This window comes from Sphaeramia orbicularis, chromosome 18 (assembly GCF_902148855.1).
Source record: "Sphaeramia orbicularis chromosome 18, fSphaOr1.1, whole genome shotgun sequence".
Classification (NCBI taxonomy): domain Eukaryota; kingdom Metazoa; phylum Chordata; class Actinopteri; order Kurtiformes; family Apogonidae; genus Sphaeramia; species Sphaeramia orbicularis.
Window position 1 is genome coordinate 23,018,908 of NC_043974.1, and position 24,093 is coordinate 23,043,000.

Consider the following 24,093-nt stretch of genomic DNA (forward strand, 5'->3'; position numbering starts at 1 on the left):
TTTGTCATGGCCTAGAGCTGGGTTATGACAATATACACACTTGTGTACTACACTCTACAAATTAATCTCATCCATGTTTATAGTTTCAAAGCGAGCTAAGAAAGGTTGCCAGGCATCAGAGAACTTCAGCACTGACCCTTTAACCGTATAGCAAATCTTTTCCAGTTGGACATACAGTGGATATAAAAAGTCTACACACTCTTGTTAAAATGCCATGTTTTTGTGATTAAAAAGATTAGACCAAGATAAATAATTTCAAAACTTTTTCCACTATTAATGTAACCTATAACCTCCTCAAATCAATTGAAAAACAAATTGAAATCTTTTAGGGAGGGGAAGTAAAAATAAACAACAGAGATAACGTGGTTGCACAAATGTGCACACCCTCTTATAACTGGGCATGTGGCTGTGTTCAGAATTAAGCAATCACATTTAAACTCATGTTAAATGGTAGTCAGTACACACCTGCCATCATTTTAAGTGCCTCTGATTAACTATCTGAATGTACTTTTCAGGCTGTGATGTTTATATTTAAGCTTCAGGGTTAATTGAGATTAAAGTGTAAAATGCTATTTTAATTTCAAATAATTTTAATTTCAATTTATTGCTCCTGTACAAAGGTAAATAAGTTTTCATCTTTATTATATTTTTAATCTTACAAAATCTTTATCTGATTTAAATTTGAACTAAACATATTGTTAAAGTGAAGTGTTTTCTTTTAACTTACCAACCTATTCCTGAACTTATACCCAATAAAAAGGCATTGTAAGTGCTAGCTGCTGTTTAATTTGTTCAAATTCCTCCTCCATAGAAAAAGTGGGCTGAATTGGGTATGAAACTCCCGGGCTGAAAAAGGGGCCCACCCTGCCCCTGCCTCTTTCACCCAGAGACCATACACAGGTGGCTTTTGTTACTTCCATTTTAGCAATATCATCCTTCTAGCTATGAAAGTACAGAAAGCTATCATGATGGCTTGTGGTGTAGTCAGGCTGATGTCTCTTGGGGTCACTCTAAATAGGACCATAAAGGGACATGGCTTATAAGAAGTGTTACAGGATGTAGTCAAATTATCAAAAAATAGCTTCCCAAAACCTGTTCAGTTTTGGACATGTCCAGAACATATGCACCAGGGTAGCACGTCCTTGTCGACATCTGTCACATGTTGGGTCAAAGTCCATCTTAACTTTACACGTTCTTATTTTCGTCAAATGAAGACAATGTACAATTTTGAATTGAGTTACAACATGTCTAAGAGATATAAAAGACAAATATATTCTGTTGATTATTTTTGACCAAACACATTTAACATTTTCTGTTCTCAATTTCATTTAATTTCTAAATACACAATCAATCAGTCAATCAATCAATCACTACACCAACTCCTGATATTCAAGAGTTGAACTAGAATTACAACTAGTATTAGAACCAAAGCTATAATTAGAATTAGTCTTGGACTTAGAACTAGATCTAAAACTAGACCTAGAACTGGTCACACTAAGAACATCATCCTGGTGCCCAGTAGTTTACATTTATAAAGGGCTATTATGTAAAAATGTAAATAATCAATCAATTTAATCCATGATATTTTATTAACCAATAACATTTTAATATTGATAATAACACAGACAAATGAATAATATATGACTTATCATTCATCTTTTATATAATATGCTTTGTAATGTGCTTCTATCTTCAATGGAAACTAAGACCTTTCCAGCATATAACTCTATCCCATGACATATCATTAGAAGCCCAGGATGTCCTATTTACAATACAGCAGGAAATGCCAGAGTCGCTCCATACAAACAAAATTTCCACTACAGAGGACAGAAATCCATGGGCTTGGTTTACTGTGGTGTACTTTATTAATAGTGGCCTTTTATTCACACAAACACATTTATTAAAATCACATAATCATACTATGTGCTTGATAAAGTACAGCTACTCATTTTGAACAGGTCAAAGTGATAAATCTCTTTTATTAAACATATAAGTCTATTGTAGCTGTATTACACATTTATTTTAGTTATGGATGTCTGATTGGTTTTCTACCAGCATGTTTCTGCCCATCTTCGAAAACACAGAGATGAAGTGAGACACATGCATGCTTTCTGTTTCCTGTGGCAGGAAACAGGAAAAGACCAGACTGTTTGCTTGTGACTTTCACAACCAGACAGTGAGCTTACTTAAGTCTACTTATCAAATATGTTTAGGAGGCATTAGATTTATTAACCCACTATATTTTTCATCATTAAAAGTCATTTTTATGTGTTGAAGGGAGATTCCACTTTACTGTGGTAGTTATATTAATACAGTTGCATTGTTTGGCCAGGAGAGAGTGTTGTAGGTAGAACCTATAACCTGCATATCATACCATCATCTTATGGTTTCACTCATCACATGCAAGATTTAATATTTTGATCTGCAAATGTCAAAACTGTACCAGTAATTTAAAGTGGATTAAATGGAACTTCACTGTAATAATGCTTTTGAGTTTAGGGAATAAAGAGCTGGGATTATCACTGAAATCCCCTAAATACATTAAGTTTTCAAAGGTTTAAAATTAATAGTGGAATGATACATAACATGTTCACTAAGGTTAATCTTTGTTGGTTTTAAATCTTACGGATGTTCTACAATCCAGAGAAAAGCCCTGAAAACCTGGTGCTTTCCTCATTCTCAAGGTAAAATCTAAGGCAGTGGTTCCCAACCTTTTTTGGTCTGTGACCCCATTATAACATCACAAATTTCTGGTGACCCCAGACATTCAAAACTGGGAAATTTGTTTGCTAAAATTAATTTGTTTTTGATCATGTAATAGTTTGCTGTACTATGTTGCAAATAAACATTAATTTTAGACTACATTTAGTCTGTATAACATATATTATTATGGATGGAGGCAGAAAAGCCAGGTGTAGATTACTGCACAAAGTGAGAATTTGATTTTCCTTGGTCAGGATATGTACAGTCAGTCCAGCTTGGATTTACAAGGCTGACAATTAATACTGAACAAACAAGAACTCAAACTATGAATTATGAAAGAACTGCAGCACAATGAACATTTGAAAGATAAATAGTACCACAGTGCTTCAGTTTCAGCTTCACAGTTTGACATTTATATATTGTGATTGTCTCTCTGAACTCACCATATATATATATATATATATATATATATATATATATATATATATATATATATATATATATATATATATATATATATATATATATATGTATATATATATATATATATATAATTAGTAATTTTATTAGTTTATTTATTTTTTTCAATCACTAGAAATTTCAGGCGACCCCATTTGAATTCCAGGTGATCCTACATGGGGTCCCGACCCCAAGGTTGAAAAACACTGACGTAAGGGAACGCAACAGCAGTAGATGGCGCCAAAGACATGGTGGCTGAATAACATTAGATATTTTCTGTCTGAAAGACCTCTTTATTTTTTTTTATATAAACCAGCACTGGATGCAACAAGAATATTCTTGTCATTCTCTAGTTTTGGAAAATCCTTTAATTAGTGATCATTGCATAGTATAAACCCCCAAAAGTGTATTGAAAATTTTTTATGAGATGATGAAACAGAAGTGGTGTATGAAATTAGACACTGTAACTTCGTCTTTTCTCTTTTTATTGATTATACCAGTTTTATATCATGTGAAACACCTTAAGTAGTCTGTACACTTTATGAAATAGGTACCAGCAGTTGACTAACAAATCACAAAAATCACAAATATCCGTAAACTTGATCCCGATTTGACACAAATATCTTCAAAATGTGCCTTTTCATCCAAATAATTGCTGAAAGGATTTATTTTATTTTATTTTATTTTATTTTATTTTATTTTATTTTATTTTATTTTATTTTATTTTGTTTTGTTTTGTTTTGTTTTGTATGTGTATGTGCATGTATTTATTGTACGTTACAACTTCCGGGTCGTGGCACATACATTTCCGGTGCAAATCGAGTACGGCAGTAGGATGAAGAATGAAACCAACACGTTAAAATAGATACAATTTTACTTTTATCCCTTTGAAGGTAAGTGTTCCCCTTCTATTGATGGACTACCCAGAGTATTAATAATTGCTATAAATTAATTGGTCAACATGCTAACTGACTGATGCTTATGCTGCTGTAGCTAATGTTAGACTGTTGGCTCCAGTCAGCATGTTACAGTCGAGCATTTAGCTAAATGTCTATATTATTATTATTATTATGTCTATATATATATATATATGTTGTTTCTTTGTAATGAAAAATGTTTTGCATTTATTTTATCACGTGTAACTGTAAATTGCGTGCCATTTAACAGTACTTTTAAATGTTATTCGAGCAAACGGAAGGCTATGAAATGAACGCTGTGGACTGTATGTGTAGAAGAGCTGAACATGTCTTGCATTGAAATTTGGTCCTACTACAGTAAGAGAGGCATAGCTGGAAATAATGATAGTAACATTAATTTGTTGTCCTGCTTTTACGCATGCTGCCTCACTGACACTGAACAAACTGTAACTGTAGATATTTTACCCATTATCATATCTGCATTTTATCTAGGTGTATCAGGTCCAGGTTCACACTTTGTACAAATTCAATGGAACTGAACCAGTATTTTGGTAGTTTGGATGTACTGTTATTTGGAGTGGCTGGTTTGATTAGCCAAAATGTTGTAGAAGCAACATTAATAATGTCATTACCTACACCTGTAATTCCTCCGTCATTACTGTAAAATCTGAACTCCTGTCTGTTAACTTATGTCTCCAGCCTCATCATCTGACCCCAGCTTCTTCCTAACAGACGCTGACATGACAGAGCCACGCAACCCAGGGGTGTCCTCCATGTCCCAGACACCGTCAGATGTCACTCCCCCAGCTGTAGAGATGGATCCTGTGGAGTACACCCTGAGGAAGAGGCTTCCCCGTAAACTGCCAAAAAGACGTAATGATGTCTACGTCAACATGAAAACTGATTTCCGTGCTCAGCTGGCCCGCTGTCAGAAGCTGCTGGAAGGTGGGGGACACAGGGAAATCTGTGTCCACGGGTTGGGCCTGGCCATCAATAGGGCTATTAACATTGCCCTGCAGTTACAGGCCAGTAGCCAGGGAGCACTGCAGCTGGCAGCTAACACCTCCACAGTCGAGCTTGTGGATGACCTGGAGCCTGAGGATCCCGATGAGGCTGGGGAGCCCATGACACGTACTCGTAACAACTCTGCGATTCATATAAAAGTTTTCTACCCGGACCCTCAGTGACCCTATCAGAGGTCTGCTCAGTTTGGGCTACACACTCTCCACCCATCCTTAAATCCATAATTTTTCATTCCCTTCCAAACAGATGACTTTTCTTGAGGGGCTGTGTTTGTGCAGACCTGACTTTCTGAGGACTACAGTGTGGACCAGACTGTTGTGTTGATTGATGTCTATGGGTGCGTTCCCATCCAAATGTATGCAAGTTTTAGCAGAAGTTTAAAAAAAAAAAAAACCTGAATAGTTAAAGGCTAATTTACGCACTTTTCCATACACTCTTATCAGGCGAATATTTACAGTTGGTTAATTATCCTCATTGTCATCTTCATGATTTAATGCAGTGCCAGTAAAGTGTAGTATTTCATATACTACACTTTGATAATAACATACTGCCTTAGCTGTTTTTTGAGGAGCTCTTACTACGAGATATTTGAAATTCTTAAGTTGGCTGACTGCTTCAGACCCCCAAACCACCTGTTTGGATCAAATAGCATTTGTCAGAGCCTTTGTTTACTACTTCTTTCCCCAGCTTTACAGTCCTTATGTGACTCCTGCAATCTCCTTATTAGTCTATACATGCAGACACAATATTATACATAGTTTCTATAGCTCTGATTTGCCTCTATTGCAACAATGTTTCCACCTTTCCCATCAATGAAAACTTTTTTTTTTTGTATTCCTTTTCATGTTCAAATTTTTTGACATTTTCACTTTTTCATGCACCAATTGAAAATGCAAACAGCTAGATGGAAACGCACTATGTCAGTGTTGAAATATTCAGATTTTCACTGCCTTACATCATGTGTTAGTGAAATTGTTGTTCTCCCAGGCTGTGTTTTTCTGTTTTAGTTTGCATGTCAATAAGCATCAGTGTTGTTTGCCTTTTTGTCAAAGTTAATACTAGATAGACAAGGCTGTGCCAAATATGTGTCTTTAATTTTTAGACTAAAGAGCTTGTGAAAGTATTTACAGTTGCATGTCCATATGTTTTTGAAGATACAAATAACTATAAATTTATAATTGAAGCATGTTTGTTACTGTAATTGTCCACTAGATGTCAGTAGTTAGACATACATAGACATGTCAGGATGGCGCCGCTCCTTAACCTGTCTTTCACTGAACCATGTGACAACAATATATTCTCCAATATTGTTAGGGGAATTGGTTCAGCTTAAGGTCAGACAGAATCTAGTTTACAAAGATTGAGGCATTTGCGTGTATAAGTTATGTTTAATTTGTATTTAATGAAGGAAAGCATTCTGTAGGACGTTCTGTTTGATTTGTTAAAAACAAGCTTGTTGGAGTGTATAGAGCCTGATGAGGATGTGACTTCTAAATGGAACTCAGGCTGTTAGAGTTTGCAGTAGCAGCTTGTATTCAGCTTGCCTGATAACTCCATTGACCTGAATAAGACAAAAATAACAAATGAAACAGACAAACTTCCTCTTGTTGTGTTTCAGTCTATCCTTATTTTTTTATCCAAGAATAATATGTTGTTTTTAAATAGAAATTCTACAGTGGACAAAACATCATGATGCAAAAAACAGGAAAAAAAACATGTACAAACATCCTTAAAAACACTTGCATGAGATATAAAAAAAAAAAATACGGAAAAAAACAAGGAAGACCAGTTAACTAGTTATAATGCAAATAACTGAGCTTTTTCTTGAACGCATCAAGTTCCCAGGACTGACTGATTGCCTTCTGGCGGTGTCACGATGAACAATAGAGGGAGGGGGGAGACGGCGTTAACGTCAGATGCTGGAAAACTATTTGCAAATATGGCCTCACAGGATATTCACTGTAAAGGCCATCAGCATTTTTCCAGTCAGTCTGATTATCAGTCTGGTTGAGTGTTAGTTTGGCGGTGACATGACAAAACAACTTCACATTTCCCATGTAACCCTCCATTACCCTCCTCACTCATACCCCTTCGTAAACTGAAACTGAACCACTGCATCAACTTCATAGTCATACGTACATTCAATCTTTTTTAAAAGGAAAACAGCAGCATGCCATTACAAATGATGACAATAAATAACAGCTCTTTGTTGCCTTGTTCTCGTGTATGTCACATGAGAGGAAGGCAAGGATAATCCTAAAGATACAAGACTATAAAAAAATACCAGACTGGAGCTAGAAATTTGTATAAATATTAATTAACATTTTTAAAAATATATTCACACATTCAGTAAGAAAAACTAAGAGTAATGTGTCTAAGAGGCATGGCTGAAACACTAAAGGCACATTGAGAAAGGCCTTATTTTTTGAGTATGACAAAAGGATGCCCTGTTGCAACCACACAGTCCTCTAGTTTCCAGGTGCAATCAGTATTTTCTGGGTGTTTCACTCTACAATTTATTCTAGAAAGGTGAGTGTAGGGGTCAAATTCCCTGGAAACAGTCGCATGAACACACCACACACACAGTCACAACTGAAATCATAGCTCACAGTCACAAAGTACATCCACAAAAGTGCAAGAGAGTGCCAGTAGAACAGCTTTTGGAGCAGTGTTTCCCAAAGGCTTTGTTTTGGTCCGTGTGTCCTTCATCGTATTCATATTTGCATTCAAAGGTGCAAACGTCTCCTGTCCGTTCAAAGCCCACATGGGACCGTACTCTTGTCTCAGCTTCCTCTATATATGCGGTGATGGCTGCATTTTCCTCACTTTACACACCGCTTTTACCAGCCAACAAGCAGGTAGACGGTGTTAAGTCCCCCCTCTTGCCACAGGAAACACAGATCAGCTTCGCCTGGAGAAGGGAGATGAGCTGATCAGCTGACATCTTGCTGACAAGCCTGTGCATCCATAAGAAGGAGGCGCACTTTGCCCCTCAGGAAGTTGACATGGACTTGAAGCAGTTCTGTTGCAGTGGACACCCTCCATGTTCCTTCAACATCCGCAGCACTAGCTGGAGGGGTATATTCCTGAAAAAGAAAAGAAACAACATATTCATATCTTAAAGAAGAATCCATCTTATTAGCTATGTCTGAAGAAGTAAGTTATCTGCAGAAATCTGTTTGACCTCAGTCTGTTTTTCTTAATCTGATCTGAGAAATTAATAGTAGTATTTGGATCCTGTCTCCGTATTATTTCGGATGAACTTGATTTCCAATAACTAATCAAGACTGAGTACACATGTTTACAATTTATTAATAAAAACTCAGAACACAAGCTGCTCATTAAGCAATTTTCTTTCCTTTAAGTCTCTTGTTAGACCTGAATCAAAGCGACATGGTAACTTAGCCTTAGACAGAGCGCTAAAATGCCCACAGACTGGTTACAGAAAGGCTTATTTTGTACCTCCAAAGAGTGTCCCATGACATCCCAGTTAGAGAAAGCACTGTTGAATTCCAAGAACCTTTCTCATGTCCGATAAATAAGTTCAAACTCATATCTGACAGATGGCCTGAATCTTACTAGTTGTGACTGTAAGTAATATATACAATAATCGGACAATCCCATGAACATTTTTGATTGATAATTGCATAAAATAGCCAAACATTGTACGTGAATCTCCCAGTATATCCCTGCATACAGACCTGTGTTTTCAATGTCCATCATTCTGCTGAAACTCACCTGGATGTTGAGGCTGCGCAGCACACCACTGATGCTGAGCAGGTTTCTGATGGAGGTGTCTATGTGACTATGCAGTGCTGTGTTGGTAACTGAGGTTCGTAGCAGATTCAAGGCCTGTTGTAAAAGCCATAAACCAGACTGCACCTCGTCAGCTTGCTGTGATGACTTGCAAAAAATGAAGAAAGCAAAAATATGAGCCACATCATAGAATCATGTAAAATGATACAAATTCTAAGTTTGTATTTGTGATTAAAATGTTTCACAAGATGCTAGCACATACATTGTATACATAATCTGCAACTACTTACATTTTGCTTTTCCCACACATCAAAGTCGACTCTGGTTTGGGGAACAGTGGCAGACTCTGAAAGACTACATCCTTCTCTACATGCTTTCTAAAGGATTTGAGAGATTCATATCAGTATATTTAAGATATTTTTGTATAGGTTCACAAATGTTATGCACAACTCTAGCACAAATCCTTCTTTCATACCGACATGCAGTGAATCACAGACTATGCCTCTCACCATAGCGACTTCTGCGTCTCGTGCCTCCTTAATGAAATGGTCCAGGACCCTCAGGTCACAGATAGGCCTCAGTGGGGACGGTAGGACTGGCAGGGTCCACTCCAACACTATCAGCAGCAGGGCAAGCAGTCCTGCCATCACAGATAGAAATAAAAAACTCAAGTCTCCTGCCAACATCAAAACAGGATGAAAACAAGTTGAGTAATGTACTAACAACTCGGCCTTATGTTTTGTCTCCCTTTTCCTGGGAATGTTTTGTCTATGAAACGAAAGTTTGCACCAGTATTAAATGTTTTTTTGTTGTTGTTGTTTTTTTTTTTTTTGGGGGGGGGGGGGGGGGTTGGTATGCATATTATTGTTGCATGTGTAAGAGACCCCTAAAGAGTGGCAGTTAAGAGTAAAACTGAGTCTTTGTCTTTTTATCATATGAATAAAGAATAATGTCTTTTTTTTCTAAGTGTTTGTTTTATCCTCTTCAATTGAATAATACATGTAATTTTTAGTCATGTACATTACTTTATATTTACAAATGATCTAACATTACAGTTGGGATTCCACAGTAGAGGATATGTTTTGAAATGAACTCAGTTTCCCAGGATCCTTCACACTCATGTGTAACACCTGGCCCACAAATCAAACCCCACCTATGATTGGTCACCATGTGGTCTAGGACCAGAGTTAATCAGGTCATATAAAAATCCACTACAGGGGACCATTCTTTCTCTGTTGGACATCTCTCTTTACATTTTTCTACCATCTGCAGAAGAAACACCTTGAGGCTTCCCATTGTTGCAGCCGAGCCTGACAGCATATGCCCTTGTGACCCTTCCGAGGCCCCCACTTTTGTCGTTGGCAGTGACATGAGTGCCTGCCTGAGACTAACCAACAGCAAAGTTTCCTAAATCTCGTGCCAGTGGCTACAACACAGAGTTTACCATCTGAACCTACAAGCAACAGGAGCCACAGAATGGGATTAACATCAACCAGCTAACTTTACAAAGAGGACAAAGACCAGCCACGGACCTCAGCAGCACAAATGACATTGAAACCCTCCAGCTCACTGGACTCAAAGCAGTAAGCCACAAACTGCAACTCTTTATCCATACACCTGTTTTTGTTAACTGGTGTAGATAGCATAGCACGGCTAAGAACAAACTCTGTTAGAAGTTACCAATGTTTTTGTGTTGACCTGATTTGTTTGGTTTAAGTTAGTGTTGGCACCTTCACCACACAAACTGGCCTTCAACCTAAACACAGACAAAGGAAATTCAAAGTTCATCTTTTGTAGTTTTCAAAGTACAACTGGGCTTGGATTTTGAATTGGACTGATTTTGTCCAGTTCTTAAAAACCAGTCCCCTTGAACTTTGAAAACTACTAAGGATGAACAATGACTTGGACAAATGAAAACTTACTCAGAAACTCGGAGAGAAACTCATTCTGATTCTCCATTCTTTCCACCTCATCACCACCTGCTTTGTTCTTTTTACATTATTTGGTGTAGTTTCAGATGAAATATTCTTTAAAATACATCCAATGGTCTGTTTTTGTTGTACAAAAGTAAATATTGCCAGCGTCTATGCTGCAGAACTCTGAATCCTTCAACAGTTATTAACTATTGATAGAGACTTTGGTTGTGATTATTAAATTATTATTACATTTAAATTAAATAAAGTTAAATTTATTGTTATTAAATTATTATTCACTTTATTGTTAGCATGCATTTGAAGGTTCATCCCCTCGCTTCCATTGAAAGTGCTCAGGGACCAACTTCAGATATCCATCAGCACAATGGTCAAGGGCACTGATAAAATGAATTAACCTAAAAGGAATTACCTATATGTACCAGGAAAACCATCAAAAGAAGAAAACAGCCTCTGAGAAAGGCTCTAGTGTGAATGAGAATCTAACCCTGAACTGTGGGGCAGAAGTGCTAATACTTTCTATACCTAATGAGACTGAATCAGTGAATTGTCTCTCTTTCAAGGTGGATTTAATGTAAATTAAATCCTATTATTTAATATAATTATCAACTATTTCTGATTGCCAAATATTGATGAATATAGCACTTACATCCAAACCGTTATCTAATGCAGCAGACTGCTCAGTAGGGAAATATGGAAGCAAATGCAGAGGAGAGGAAATATTTTACGATGCATTTTCCACTTCATCAGAATTACACAGTCAAAATTGTTCAGAGATGATCCACAATAGATCGGAACCATGATCTGATCCAACCTTTATGAAGGCCATCTCCAGCAGTCTAATCTGTTACAGGTGATGAGGGAATGACTCCTACATTTCTCAAATGGAGACAAAGGATTCATGAGTATATACTTTGACACATGGCAGACATGCCCTAACTGTGCAAATCCACACCATTATCACTCTATAATTGCAATCCTCTGAAATAAAGATTGCTGTTATAAAAATTTGATTCAATCAAACATCCATGTATCTATTAAAATGGGAAAAGCTTGTCTTACAAACAACGAAAAGAACATATTAGTTTTATGATAAATTAGTGGCCTGTTTTTATTCATTCATTCATGTCAGAACCTCACAACCATGGCAGAAACTATGTTTTTGGCGTCTCAATTCCAGAAACACTGGGATGCTGAGTAAGATGTAAATAAAAACCAAATGCAAAGAGTTACAGATAAACCCATATTTTATCCACAATAGAATAGAGAAAATATATGAAATGTTTAAACAAGGAAAATGCATCATTTTAAGAAAAAAATAAGCAATATAGGATCCATGTCTGTAACACTTCTCCAATAAGCTGGGATAAGAGTAAAACAAGTCCAGAGAGATAAGTGGTGCTAAAAAGAATCAGCTGTAAGAACATTTTTTTAAAGGTAAAATAATGAAGATCTTGAATGCCTTACAATATACAGCATATGATATAGTCAAGATTCTGAGAATCTGGAGCAATCTATGTGCGAGGGATAAGGTGGAAAATCAATACTGGATGTCTGTGGTCTTTGTGCCCCCAGGCATTAAAACCAGGCATAATTCTCTAATGGATATCACTGCATGGACTGGAATACTTCCAGAAATCATTATCTGTAAATACAGTTTGCTGTGCACAACTGTATGTTTAAGCTCTATCCTGCATAAAAGAAACCAAATGTAAAATTGATTCAGAAACAATGCCATCTTCTCTTGGCCACAGCTTATTTAACACAGACTGAGGTGAAGTGGAAACTGAAATTTGAAATTCCTTTAGGAGAACACAGATGCCATGTCCTCCAAACCAAAGAGGAGAGGGAACGTCCAACATGTTATGAGCACCCAGGTCCAAAGCCTGCATGTCTGATGGTATGGGGCTGCATTGGTGTCTATGGAATGGGAAAGTTTCACATCTGAAAAAGCACCATTAGTGCTGAATCGTGATAGAGGTGCATATATTATGCTCCCATCCCAAAAACATTTTTTCCAGGGAAAACCTTGCACTTTTCATCAAGACAATCCTAAACTGACAAAGAACTCCCAAGACTGTTGAGCAGCTAGATACCTGTATCAGACAAGAATGGGACAACATTCCTCTCCCAAAAGTCCAGCAACCGGTCTCCTCAGTTCCAGACATTTGCAGACTGTTGTTAAAAGAAGACTGGATGGTACACATACTATATAAACATGGCCTGACCCAACTATTTGGAGACAAGTATTGTATTTTCAGAGATTAAATATTTGATATGTTTTCTTGGTCTATTGTGAATCAAATATGAGAATTGCAAATCTCCTCTTGGAAATTTTAAACAATGTCCCAACTTTTTTGAAAATGGACTTGTACATATACTGTCTTTCCAGTACCATCTTCTCGTGCTGATTGTAAAACTCGATTTTTTTTTTCAAGTAACTGACATTCCTACAGATATATAGTTCCCTCTCTTTTTGTCCTATGACCTACTCTAACCCACATTTAAACAGCATTTTAAGAGTTAATTATCTTTTAATGAAGATTTCTGATCCTCTAATATTAATATTCTATTCAATTTCAGAACCATCCATTGCACATCTCTATAAAGTCTATCTGTTCATTGGTCGGTCTCTATGACAGTTAACAGTATATAAAGAGTGGTTTGACAAACAAGCTTAATATTCGACACAAATATCAGGCTCTAAAACCTCAGTCTGGTTTAAATCTAAGGAATGCCCTTTCCCAGTATGTCTTCAGAGAATTTCTGCAAATTTGAAATAAACTCTTGGACTCAAGAACGTACTGTGACTCTGACAGTGCATGTAGGTTCCTGGTAATAGAGAAGAGGACAGATTATAAGATAAGGACAATAGCCATGTTTAATTAGAAATTAAGGTTACTGTTAAGTTCATAGAAGATCATTTAAGTGACAAAACACGACTAGTGAATAAAATAAAAAGTTTAGTTGCTAAATCCTGCTGGAGATATGTTTTACATATCACTCTGTGTATGATCAGTCTGTCATGAATATTACAGTAAGTAGAAATGTCTCTTTCAGGTTTCTATGACTCAGCATGACAATGTGAATCAGGGTGATTTAGCAAAATCACATAATTTTTGTTTCATTCCTGCACTGACGCACAAGAAAATCATGTGATATCCTGGACTATCAAGAGAGATTTAAAAATAGAAACTTTAAAAACAGATATGAGAGTACAAAATTAACTGTATGCTCATTCAGCATTCAACAGTGAACATGATTCAGAAATCTATTCTTAAGTATGGTATTAATTCTAACCACTTCTCAGTGATCATGACAGTAGTCCTCTAACTTCGATTGAAAGAACAGCACACTCTGAACTCTAAGGATAGACTTGGCAGAGAGACTGTTTCTAGTGTTGTGGGTCATGTGGGCATCAAGCCTCATTCTTCTGTGCCAAATGCTGAATACACTCTTTCACAGCAGCCTGTATGTATGACGCAGAAGGATCACAGAAAATACAGACGATCTTTCGAGATGCACAGGTCAGGTACAGGCTAGATTAAGTTCACAGACTTGAGGAAAATTGTCATAAATTGCGTTGAACTAGAAATGTTGAACGAACACTGCATTTTGCTAACAAGGAAGGATAAGAAATCACGTCAAGAATTATTAGTAGTCCTGTGGGCGTTCACCCCAATAATCAGCTTAAACTCCATGCCCCCTTTCCACTGTGCAAGCGTCCGGAAGGAGACAGTCAATGACAAGTATGATAGGTCGGTGTCTATAATGACCTCAGATTTGTCACAGGCTACAGGCACCCTGTGTACATAATGTGAATCATGCACTGTGTACATACATACTCGTTCCCACAAACATTCAATATGACCTCTGCACGTGTATTTATTTTACACTTTACTGGCTGACTGAAAAGAATTCCTCATGCTATGATGTGCATAGAGTATCTGCACCCATGGCAGGAAATAAATCCCCCCGTTAGACATTTTAGACAGAGTACAAATCTTCTTACACTGGGCCTGTTTTCATCTTGTAAGCTGCTAAGTGGTTGCTCCCCTTTTGTCCACCTCAAATTTTCATCTGTATGATCTTTTCCAGATCTCCTGTGATGCAACACTGGAGGGCCTTCTACCTACAAATTATTAGAGTAGGAACTGTTACCATCAACCCAGTGGCCCATTTTTCATATGATCTGGCGTTAGTCATTTTCAAAATGCGGTCACCTTGTGAATTAAGTGTGTGTGACTCAGCTTGAGGATTACTGCTGACCTTTTAACCTCTGCCATTGCCTACGTGAGAATGCATCAATTTAAACTGTGTTTACACACATACACACACTGTCACAGTGGCGGAATTTGCAGTCTAGGACTGTGGCCAAGTAAAAGTTAAGAGGTCTGTCTGCCAACATCAGCTGCTAAAACCTTGCAACTATTTTAAACTGGAAGCTGTAGTTGACAAGTGGCACTGATTTGGATGATGGCAAACTTCCGACCAGGTATGTGACAGATGCTCAACAAACATGGCCGGATGCTCACATGAGAGAATACTTGCAGATCTATTTTAATCAACTTATGACAAAGAGGAGTAAAGAAAAACTGAGCGATTAACTTACTACACCATGTGGTGTTAATACTGAAATACACAGGGTCAAGGAAAAGGTATGCTCCAGGGATAGAAGAGGAGCTTTTGAATACTTTCTGACCTTTTCTCTATTTCAATATCTACTCCATGACAAAGAGCAGAGGTGTAAATGTCTAGCTATCGGATGACACAGGTGTGACATAACTTCCTGCTCGACTTCACTGGAATCTCTTATAGCTATTCACTTAGGATAACCCCTTGCTCTTTTCTGCTGACATAAGAATGTGACGACCGTGCCAAAAACTGCAGATTCAGCTTTCACACAGAGTGGCCTTCAATTTACAGTCTGCTGTGTCATGCTGAAAAAGCATGACTAAAGACATATTTCCCTAAGACAGAAACTGTCTGACACCTGCAATAAATTTATATTATCTGTAGATTCTCTTTGATCATTTTATAATAATAAAAACAAACACAAATATAGGAGAAGTGGAGATGCATCACACATGTCTTTTAGCAGTTGAACAGTGTCTAACAGTGTGCCTAATGTTGTTAGGTTTATTTAGTGCACTGATTCACAATATTATTCTTGGAAGTGGGATTACACAACATGCTTCCATGAACTGTAATGATTAAATTCAATCACCTCTTATGCAGGTAAGGGACTCAAAACCATGTTTGTTATTTATTTGGCACAATTGAAAGAAGTGCAGTACCTAGTAAAGAAACCGGTATAACCATACCTGTATCGGAACCATAGAAATTCCTTGAATGATATTACTGTTGGCAATAACTTACAAAGATGCATGCCTGTTAGTGAACAGCTGCAAGATGCATCCATAGATGGACGAGGTCACTGTTCAAACAGTTCATCAACTTGTAGGACTGATGCTGTACATGTAATGCGCATTTGGTAACGATATAAAATGTTACAACTGAGAAATATTACAAGCGCTCTTACCTCTACTGGTTTTCTGCAACATTCGCAAATAGGTGCCGCCTCTTTTAAAAACATTGTGGGAAAAAAAACGAGTATAAGCTTCACGGATCGAGTTAAAGGGGCCAATCAAATCCAACAAGTTCAGCGTATAGCCGCTGCTCCCAGCGCTTGTCCGACCAGATTGCAAATCCGCTTCAAAAAGATCTGTGCCTTTGGCGGGAGCCGTCGCCTATCAGAGTTTGCATCACTGCTGTGCTTTGACAAAAAAAACCTTGAATTTACCTCCCTTGGGGATATGGCGATAACGTGATAGCCCGCACGGACGAGGACGCGCCTTTTACGCACCACAGTGAGCCATTAAACATCAACCCATGCATGCAGCTCCCCTTTGCGTAAAGCATGAAAATAGACTATCTACTAAAGGCAGAGTACAGAGAAAAATCATGAAGGCATGTGCGTAACTCACTGGGAAACTCCATGGCGGTATCCACAAAGCCCCTCACAGAGTCCACGCCGTTTGGCACATAGGTCCGTCTATTGCCCATTAATTGGAAACGAAGCTCTTTTGTGGATCTCCTGCACTTATCCGGTAGGTGTTTCTAAAAACTGATCCTGTTTGATTTTTTATTGATGACTTTGAAAATAAAGTTGCATTGTTTCTATGATGACAATCATAGAAGTACCTCCTCCCTTAAGGCAAAAATGTTTTCTTTCATTGTTATCCAAATAATAGGCTATCCCTGTTTATAAAACATTTGGACTAAAAAGTAAATAATGTCTCAAAAAGGTCAGACTGAGACGTCCCATCCATTGTTTTGAGTGGCTTTCATAAACCTTCATTAGCCTCTAACAGTATACTCCTGGAAAAAACTTGGCGGATTCGCAATATTAATATAAAACTTCACATGATTTTTAGAAGCTAAGGCTGTGAACAGACACCTGCCACTGTGAAGCAGTCAGTGAACATTAGGTTTAATGATGTGACAGACGAGTCAAAGCTTCCAAACTGATACATGTGTCTATATATATATATATATATATATATATATATATATATATATATATATATATATATGAATGTTTTTATCCGTAAATCTTGCTTTAATTAGTCACAGTGTCTGTGCACATCACTAGGTTTAACTCATTAGTTGCAGTCTTGTGCGCATCCTAAGATGTCACCTTGCCGGTCCAGTCGGTAGGCAATAGTTTTAAATGATATGCAGCAGAACACGCAACTAACACATTTAAACACCTTCTTCCACCGTTTCCGTAGTGACACATCCTCTGTTTACAACCTGTAATCAGCAAAAACTTCCTCGAGTATGTCGTGGACCACATATTAATGCGTGTGAAGGTCCTGGACACAGTGATTTCAGAGCAAGATAGATGACTATGCAGTAACTGCATTTGGGAATTAAATAAAAGCACAAAGTAGACAAATGAAGAGATAAAGAAGAAAAAAACTGAAATGTCCGACAGATGCAAGTAGATTGATTGATTGATTGATTGATTGATTGATTGATAAATAATAAATAAATAAATGGGATATCTTTTAGAATCAGACAGTTGTTGTGGGCCCAAGAGCCACTATACATTTCAGCCTTTTTTCAGTACATGTAAAGATGAATATGCTTCAGTAGCACTTGCTGGTCACTCTTTTGATGTATTTTTCTGTATTATACTGTATGAGAAATTGCAGTACAATACAAAGAAGATAACAGAGCAAGATGCAAACATAGATAAAAACTAATGATGACGATGATGATGCTGATATCTACAGTAAAGGAGGGCCTCTGGTAACCAGGGCACACCTGTCCAGAATATGGGGTGACAAAAATTTAAAAGAAAAAAAAAAGGGCCCAAAACAAAACACTAATGCTGTATCACGAATGCATTAAGATGTTCAGAACACACTGCGCTCTGAATGTACAAACCTATGGTAGTGATGGTGATATGACTCAATATTAAGTGTTTAATCAGGATTATACAACACCCTTCAAAGAAATGGGCCTGCACCTTATACCCAAAAATGTAAAATTTGAATTTAATCAGATATTATCAAAATCAAAGACACTTTAAAAATAAAATGGAAAATAATTCAGATACTGCAAATCCATGCTTATTTTTTGTGAAAACCTGCATTCAATGAACAAGAAATCTCAATGAACAAGAAATCTTGATGAACTTTACATGATAAAAACTGCATTGGGTCCAAACCCAGGTATCTGGAGTATGAATGACTTGTCTATGTCATTATCAAAACACAATGCCAAAGATGGAGTTGTGTTGCCATGGTAGCTTTGTTAAAATAGTACCCTCTTGATATATAATTAAACATGTGGGACGAGAAAAACATAGAAGTTATTGTGACATTTCTCACTCAACCACCAATATTGTACCTTTTGGAGCTGATGGATGTGTTTAGATGTTATTAGTATGTGCTCTGACAAAATCTAAACATTCATCAGGGAAAAGTCATCACTTCAGTGCTGCACTTGTTAAAAGATTACGTCTTTTATTCTCTCAAAGGCCTGTTTATGCCTGGTGTCCTCACCCCAACCCCTGGCAGCCCTGCGGAGCCAGAGTTACTGCAATACATTGAAATTTCCTGGAAGTCCCCTCTGTGTCACAGAAGAGGTTACAGGAGACTTTTCCAACTGACAGGAAGTGAAACTATGTTTGCATATGCATTATCAGGAGTCCACATGCAATGTCAAGTGACACACATAGCTTTACAAATACTTGGAAATGCTGATAAAAGTTACTGAGCTACATGACCACTTGCCTGTTATTTCACTGGCCTATGTTAAAGTACACATAGAGTCCAGTGTGCATATATGATATATAGAGTATGATACCAATCCAAGGTTCCGTTCCCTTTAAAAATTATTCAAAAACAAATCAAATGTGACATCCAAATGGAAATTTTTGCTCTTTTTTAAATGGTATACAAAATAAATGTTGATACATGTTTTGATATGTCTGAATATTTTGAGTGCTTTACATTTTGTAATGACAAATGAGAGTGATTCACTTGGCTGCCTTTTGAATACATCATTAAAGTATCTATAGACTGTCTGATGTGCGCAAAAATACTTTATAGTTACCGAACAATGTTGACAGTGTTTGCTCAAAGGGCTGTTTACTTACGTCTGAGCCAACATGAGAGAGAGAGGAGAAGGAGACAAGGTACGTGCTGCAAGCCATGCTTCATGACAAGGCCAGGGGATTGAGGTGGGGGGTGAGGGATGTGTGCAGAGTGCGGGGGCAGGGGAGTCCAGTCACACTGACTCCTAGGTTGGAATGGAACAGAGTTATTGAATTCAAGATGATTTAAAAGAGGAAGGGTGATGCAGAGTTGGGGATGAACCTGAATGGGCTTTCCCTCTACCTCACCTCACCTCCACTCCCCTGAGTAAATAAACAAAAACAGTCAAGCCTCAGGCAAACAACTTACAAGTGTAAAGCTCCATCATACTATATATAGTGAAAGTGCACAGCTGTTAAAATGAAGTATGTGTTTGTTTGTGTGTGTCTGTGTGTGTGTTTTGCTTTCTCATTCAGGTTTTGGGCTCGCAGCCAGCTAGGTCTACTCCTCTGGCGCGACACAAGACAGGAAGCTGACATAAAAGAATAGGGGGACCGACAGTAAGGGATGCAGGAGCCAAGGCAGGAGCCACTAGCAAGTTCGGAAGTTATTGTCTCAGCTTTCAGGCATCCACAGTGACAAGAACCATATCACTCTCTTGAACTTTGTGTGATCCGTAGGTGATGACCATAAGCATGAAAAGCATACCAGGACAGGAATTTGGCCGATGAGGTAAGTAAGACAGTACATTTTGTAGTTGTACTCAAGGCAGCAGGTGTAACTGTGAACACCTCATGGACCTCAATGTCCCTGGCTGTCAACAGATTCAAACTCTTTTATCCGTAATGACTAATTACTCTGTTAGGACAAGAAAAATCTGCTTTGGCATATTGGTTTAAACAGTTCATGCTAAATGGAGCCCAGGTGGCTCACCTGGCAGAACATGTCCAATAAATATCAATCAGCCATAACATTATGACCACTGAACAACAAAATGGCATTAGTTTGGATTATCTCATTATAATGGGATGTGTCAGTGGGTTGGATATATTAAACAGCAAGTGAATATATAGACCTAGAAGTTGATGCGTTAGAGACAGAAACTGGGCAAGAGAAGGGATCTGAACAAGTACGACAAGGGAGATATAGCATCTCCAGATCTTCTTGTTCATTCCCAGTGTCAAGCAGTTAATACCTATCTAAAGAACAACCGGACCTCAACCAGTTGAGCATCTATGGGAGTAGAACATTATTACCACCTGTTAATATTGTGTAGTTCCTCTTTTTCCACAAAACCAGCTCTGACCTGAGGCCTAGACTCCACCACACCTCTGAAGGTGTACTGTAGTATCTGGACCAAGATGTTAACAGCAGATCCCTGAAGTCCTGGAGGTAGAAGTGGACCTCCATGGATGAGATTTATTTGTCCAACACCTTCCACAGATCCCCAGTGGTCCTGAGATTGGGATATCCTTCCTTAATCCATTTTTGGTTGGTACTAACCACTGCAGACCAGGAACACCCAACAAGACCTGCAGTTGTGGAGGTGCTTTGACCCAGTCATCACCGTTCCAATATGGACCTGGTCAAAGTCACTCAGTTCATTACATTGCTGACTGTGCTTCCAACACATGAGCTTCGAGGACTAAATGTTCTCTTGCTGCCCAATATAAATAACCCAGTGAAAGGTTCCATTGTAATGAAATAATCAGTATTATTACCACTTTTCCTGTCAGTGGTCAGAATGTTAGGGCTGACTGGTGTAGACCAGGGGTCACCAAATCAGGCCCTCAAGAGCTACTATCCTGCATGTTTTAGATGTTTCCCTCTTCCAGCACACCTGACGGTCATTATCAGATTTCTGCAGAGCTTGATGATAGGCCTATCATTTGAACCACCTGTGGCAAGGGCAAGGCAGATTTATTTGTATAGCACAATTCATACACAGGGCAATTCACAGTGCTTTACAAAAATGGAAAAGCGACAGGTTAAAAACACACAATTACAATTAAAACATGATCAATAAAACATAAATAATAATCAATTAAAACAAAGTAAAAGAGAAGAGTGCAGATAGAACCCTTTCAGTTGTTCTATGCACATTTGAACTGAGCTGTTTTCAGCCTGAACTTAAACATTGTCACAGTAGAGGTCTGTCTCACGTCATCAGGAAGACTGTTCCACAGTATTAGCTGCATAGAACTGAAACACAGCTTCACCCTGTTTAGTCCTGACTCTGGGTACCAGCAAAAGACCAGTCCCTGAGGTTCTCAGGGTCTGAGATGGTTCATATGGGACCAACATGTCACAGATGTACTTTGGTGCTAGACCATGGAGAGACTTATAAAGGAGCAGAGCTGTTTTAAAGTCTATTCTCTGAGCGACAGGAAGCCAGTGCAGAGATCTGAGCACAGGACTGTGTGTTGGAAGAGGGATACTTCTAAAACATGTAGGATAGTAGCTCTCAAGGACCAGGGTTGGTGACCCCTGGTGTAGACCAAGGTCTTATGGCAGGGGTGTCGAAATCAGATATTTCCCTCTCCCAGCACACCTGGAAGCCATTTCATCATTATCAGGCTTCTGCAGAGCATGATGATGAGCTGATCATTAATTAAACCAGGTGGGAAATATCTAAAACATGCAGGATAGCGGCCCTTGAGGACCAGATTTCGACACCCCTGCCTTATGGGCTTTCGGCACAGCCCCACTACTTCCTGAACTTAAAGCAGCTCCTTTATTTCCTGTCTTTTATTATTGGACACACTGATTAATCCAGGTGTACCTACTACTTCTTGTTGTGACGACTGTTGTCAGACACACCGGGATTCATCAGTGTGTCCAATAATAAAAGACAGGAAATAAAGGAGCTGCTTTAAGTTCAGGAAGTAGTAGGGCTGTGCATAAAGCCCATTGTAGTATTTTTGCTGTCTGTCAGCATTCAACTTTCTGTCTCTCACTATTTACTCTATTACATAAAGGGAAAAATAAACCTTAACAAAAGAAGCCTTCACAGACATACTATCTAACCTTCTACCACCATCAACCATATTCACATCCTTTATTGTTTTTCCATTACTTTTTCTATTCTAAGAACAAAATATCATGTCCATGTTCTTAGCATCTTGTTTCTTTTGACTGGTATTATTCTTGTCAAACTGTTTTTTCTTTTTTTTTCTTTTTTCTGGCCCATTGCCTGAGCTTCACACCTTCTGTCATCGAGTCTCTCAATGACACATTATTACATTATTATATTAGTCATTAAACCACTTCACACTTCACACTTCTCCCTCCTCTTTTGGCCATCCTCTCTTGTACTTTGACTCTCCTACTCTGGCTGTAAGCCCTGTACCGCTAAAGGCTGCACGTTCTACAAACCAATTCAAACCTTTCACCTCCATTTCTCATCTATTGTGTTGAAATTAAAGCATATAGAGAGCAACTTTCCTTTTGCACGGTTAGTATTACACATTCACTGTATGTTTGACAATGTAACACTTGGCATTATAGGTTTGAGAGTGGAACAAGTCTCGAAAAAAATGAAATGATCTGATTAGTGCATGTAAGTACTTGAAGTTTATAACCCATAAGCACAGTTGAAAACACTAGAAAGCTGTTACTTGTCACTTGTTAGATTTTGATGAAACCCATTTGTTAATTAAGAGAAATGACAGGAATACAACAACCTCACATACTTTTAATGTTATTACTCAATATACATTTCATAGAATTGGAATTTTGGTCTCGACATTTGATTATATATATTGTGATTTTATTTAACCAGTTACTACCTGTTATATTGCCCTCTTTCCATATGTTTTTTTGATGTCTGAATAGGGTTACAGTATCAGTCCCAGGACATGAAGAGCTAATAAATTCCAGCAGACTGTGGTGGCAGAACAGGGACACTGTGGACTAATAATGCAACACCTGCAACTGGCCAATCCAAACCAGCCACTGAGGTGAGTGACCCCAGTTAAAGTTAGTAGAAGCCAGCATGCATAGAACATCATCTTATGGGTCATGATAATGCCAGTGCTTACTGCAGTGGTTCCCAACCTTTTCACTCATGACCCCATTTTAACATCACAAATTTCTGGCAACCCCAGACTTTCAAAACTGAGACTTTTTTTTTTTTTTTGCTAAAATTAATTTGTTTTTGATCATGTAATAGTTTGCTATACTATGTTGCAAATAAACATTAATTTTAGATGACATTTAGTCAGTATAATGTATATTATTGTGGACGTAGGCAGAAAAGCCAGGTGTAGATTACTGCACAAAGTGAGAATTTGATTTTCCTTGGTCAGGATAAATACAGTCAGTCCAGGTTGTATTTACAAGGCTGACAATTAATACTGAACAAACAATAACTCAAACTATGGATTATGAAAGAGCTGCAGCATCTGAAACCGGCTACAATGAACATTTGAAAGATAAACAGTACCACAGTGCTTCAGTTTCAGCTTCACAGTTTGTCATGCCTTTTATGTATTGGGATTGTCTCTGTCAACTCACCATATATTTTTTATTAGTAAGTTTTTTTTTTGTTTTTATCAATTACTAGAAATTTCAGGCGACCCCATTTGAATTCCAGGTGACCCCATGTGGGGTCCCGACCTCAAGGTTGAAAAACACTGGCTTACTGTATCAGTCAGTATATCTAAGCTCTAATTCAACACATAACTGATTCTAAGG

The 24,093-nt window shown here is 37.9% G+C and overlaps 2 protein-coding genes and 1 long non-coding RNA gene across 5 annotated transcripts; 2 read left to right on the plus strand and 1 right to left on the minus strand.

The window, feature by feature from the left end:
- Positions 1–3,950: 3,950 nt before the first annotated feature.
- pop7 (POP7 homolog, ribonuclease P/MRP subunit) lies at positions 3,951–6,703 on the plus strand. 2 transcript variants are annotated; one of them, XM_030162870.1, is made up of 2 exons: positions 3,951–4,055; positions 4,779–6,703. In XM_030162870.1, exon 2 carries the CDS (start codon positions 4,820–4,822, stop codon positions 5,264–5,266), a length of 447 nt encoding a protein of 148 aa, XP_030018730.1. In that variant the 5' UTR covers positions 3,951–4,055; positions 4,779–4,819; the 3' UTR covers positions 5,267–6,703. The 2 variants fall into 2 exon arrangements, with proteins under 2 accessions (XP_030018730.1, XP_030018731.1); XM_030162871.1 differs by having other exon boundaries at positions 3,982–4,059.
- Positions 5,491–16,855, minus strand: epoa (erythropoietin a). Of its 2 annotated transcripts, none has more exons than XM_030162866.1 (5): positions 16,777–16,855; positions 9,368–9,498; positions 9,149–9,235; positions 8,841–9,005; positions 5,491–8,188 (listed from the first exon to the last, which is right to left on the minus strand). In XM_030162866.1, exons 1-5 carry the CDS (start codon positions 16,853–16,855, stop codon positions 8,036–8,038), a joined length of 615 nt encoding a protein of 204 aa, XP_030018726.1. In that variant the 3' UTR covers positions 5,491–8,035. The 2 variants fall into 2 exon arrangements, with proteins under 2 accessions (XP_030018726.1, XP_030018727.1); XM_030162867.1 differs by lacking the exon at positions 16,777–16,855 and adding an exon at positions 16,332–16,684.
- On the plus strand, positions 10,017–23,350 carry LOC115438974 (uncharacterized). The gene is made up of 3 exons (XR_003938176.1): positions 10,017–10,441; positions 19,875–20,130; positions 23,233–23,350. It is a non-coding gene; the product is annotated as an uncharacterized LOC115438974 (long non-coding RNA).
- Positions 23,351–24,093: the final 743 nt, after the last annotated feature.

Excerpts from the sequence above, each read along its gene's own strand:
- pop7 (XM_030162870.1), top strand. The coding sequence starts at position 4,820 with ATGACAGAGCCACGCAACCCAGGGGTGTCCTCCATGTCCCAGACACCG.
- epoa (XM_030162866.1), bottom strand. The coding sequence starts at position 16,855 with ATGGGCAATAGACGGACCTATGTGCCAAACGGCGTGGACTCTGTGAGG. Across the intron at positions 9,499-16,776 it reads TACCGCCATGGAGTTTCCCA|GACTGCTTGCCCTGCTGCTG; the intron begins GTGAGTTACGCA and ends CTGTGATGGCAG. Across the intron at positions 9,006-9,148 it reads ATGTGTGGGAAAAGCAAAAT|TCATCACAGCAAGCTGACGA; the intron begins GTAAGTAGTTGC and ends ATTTTTTGCAAG.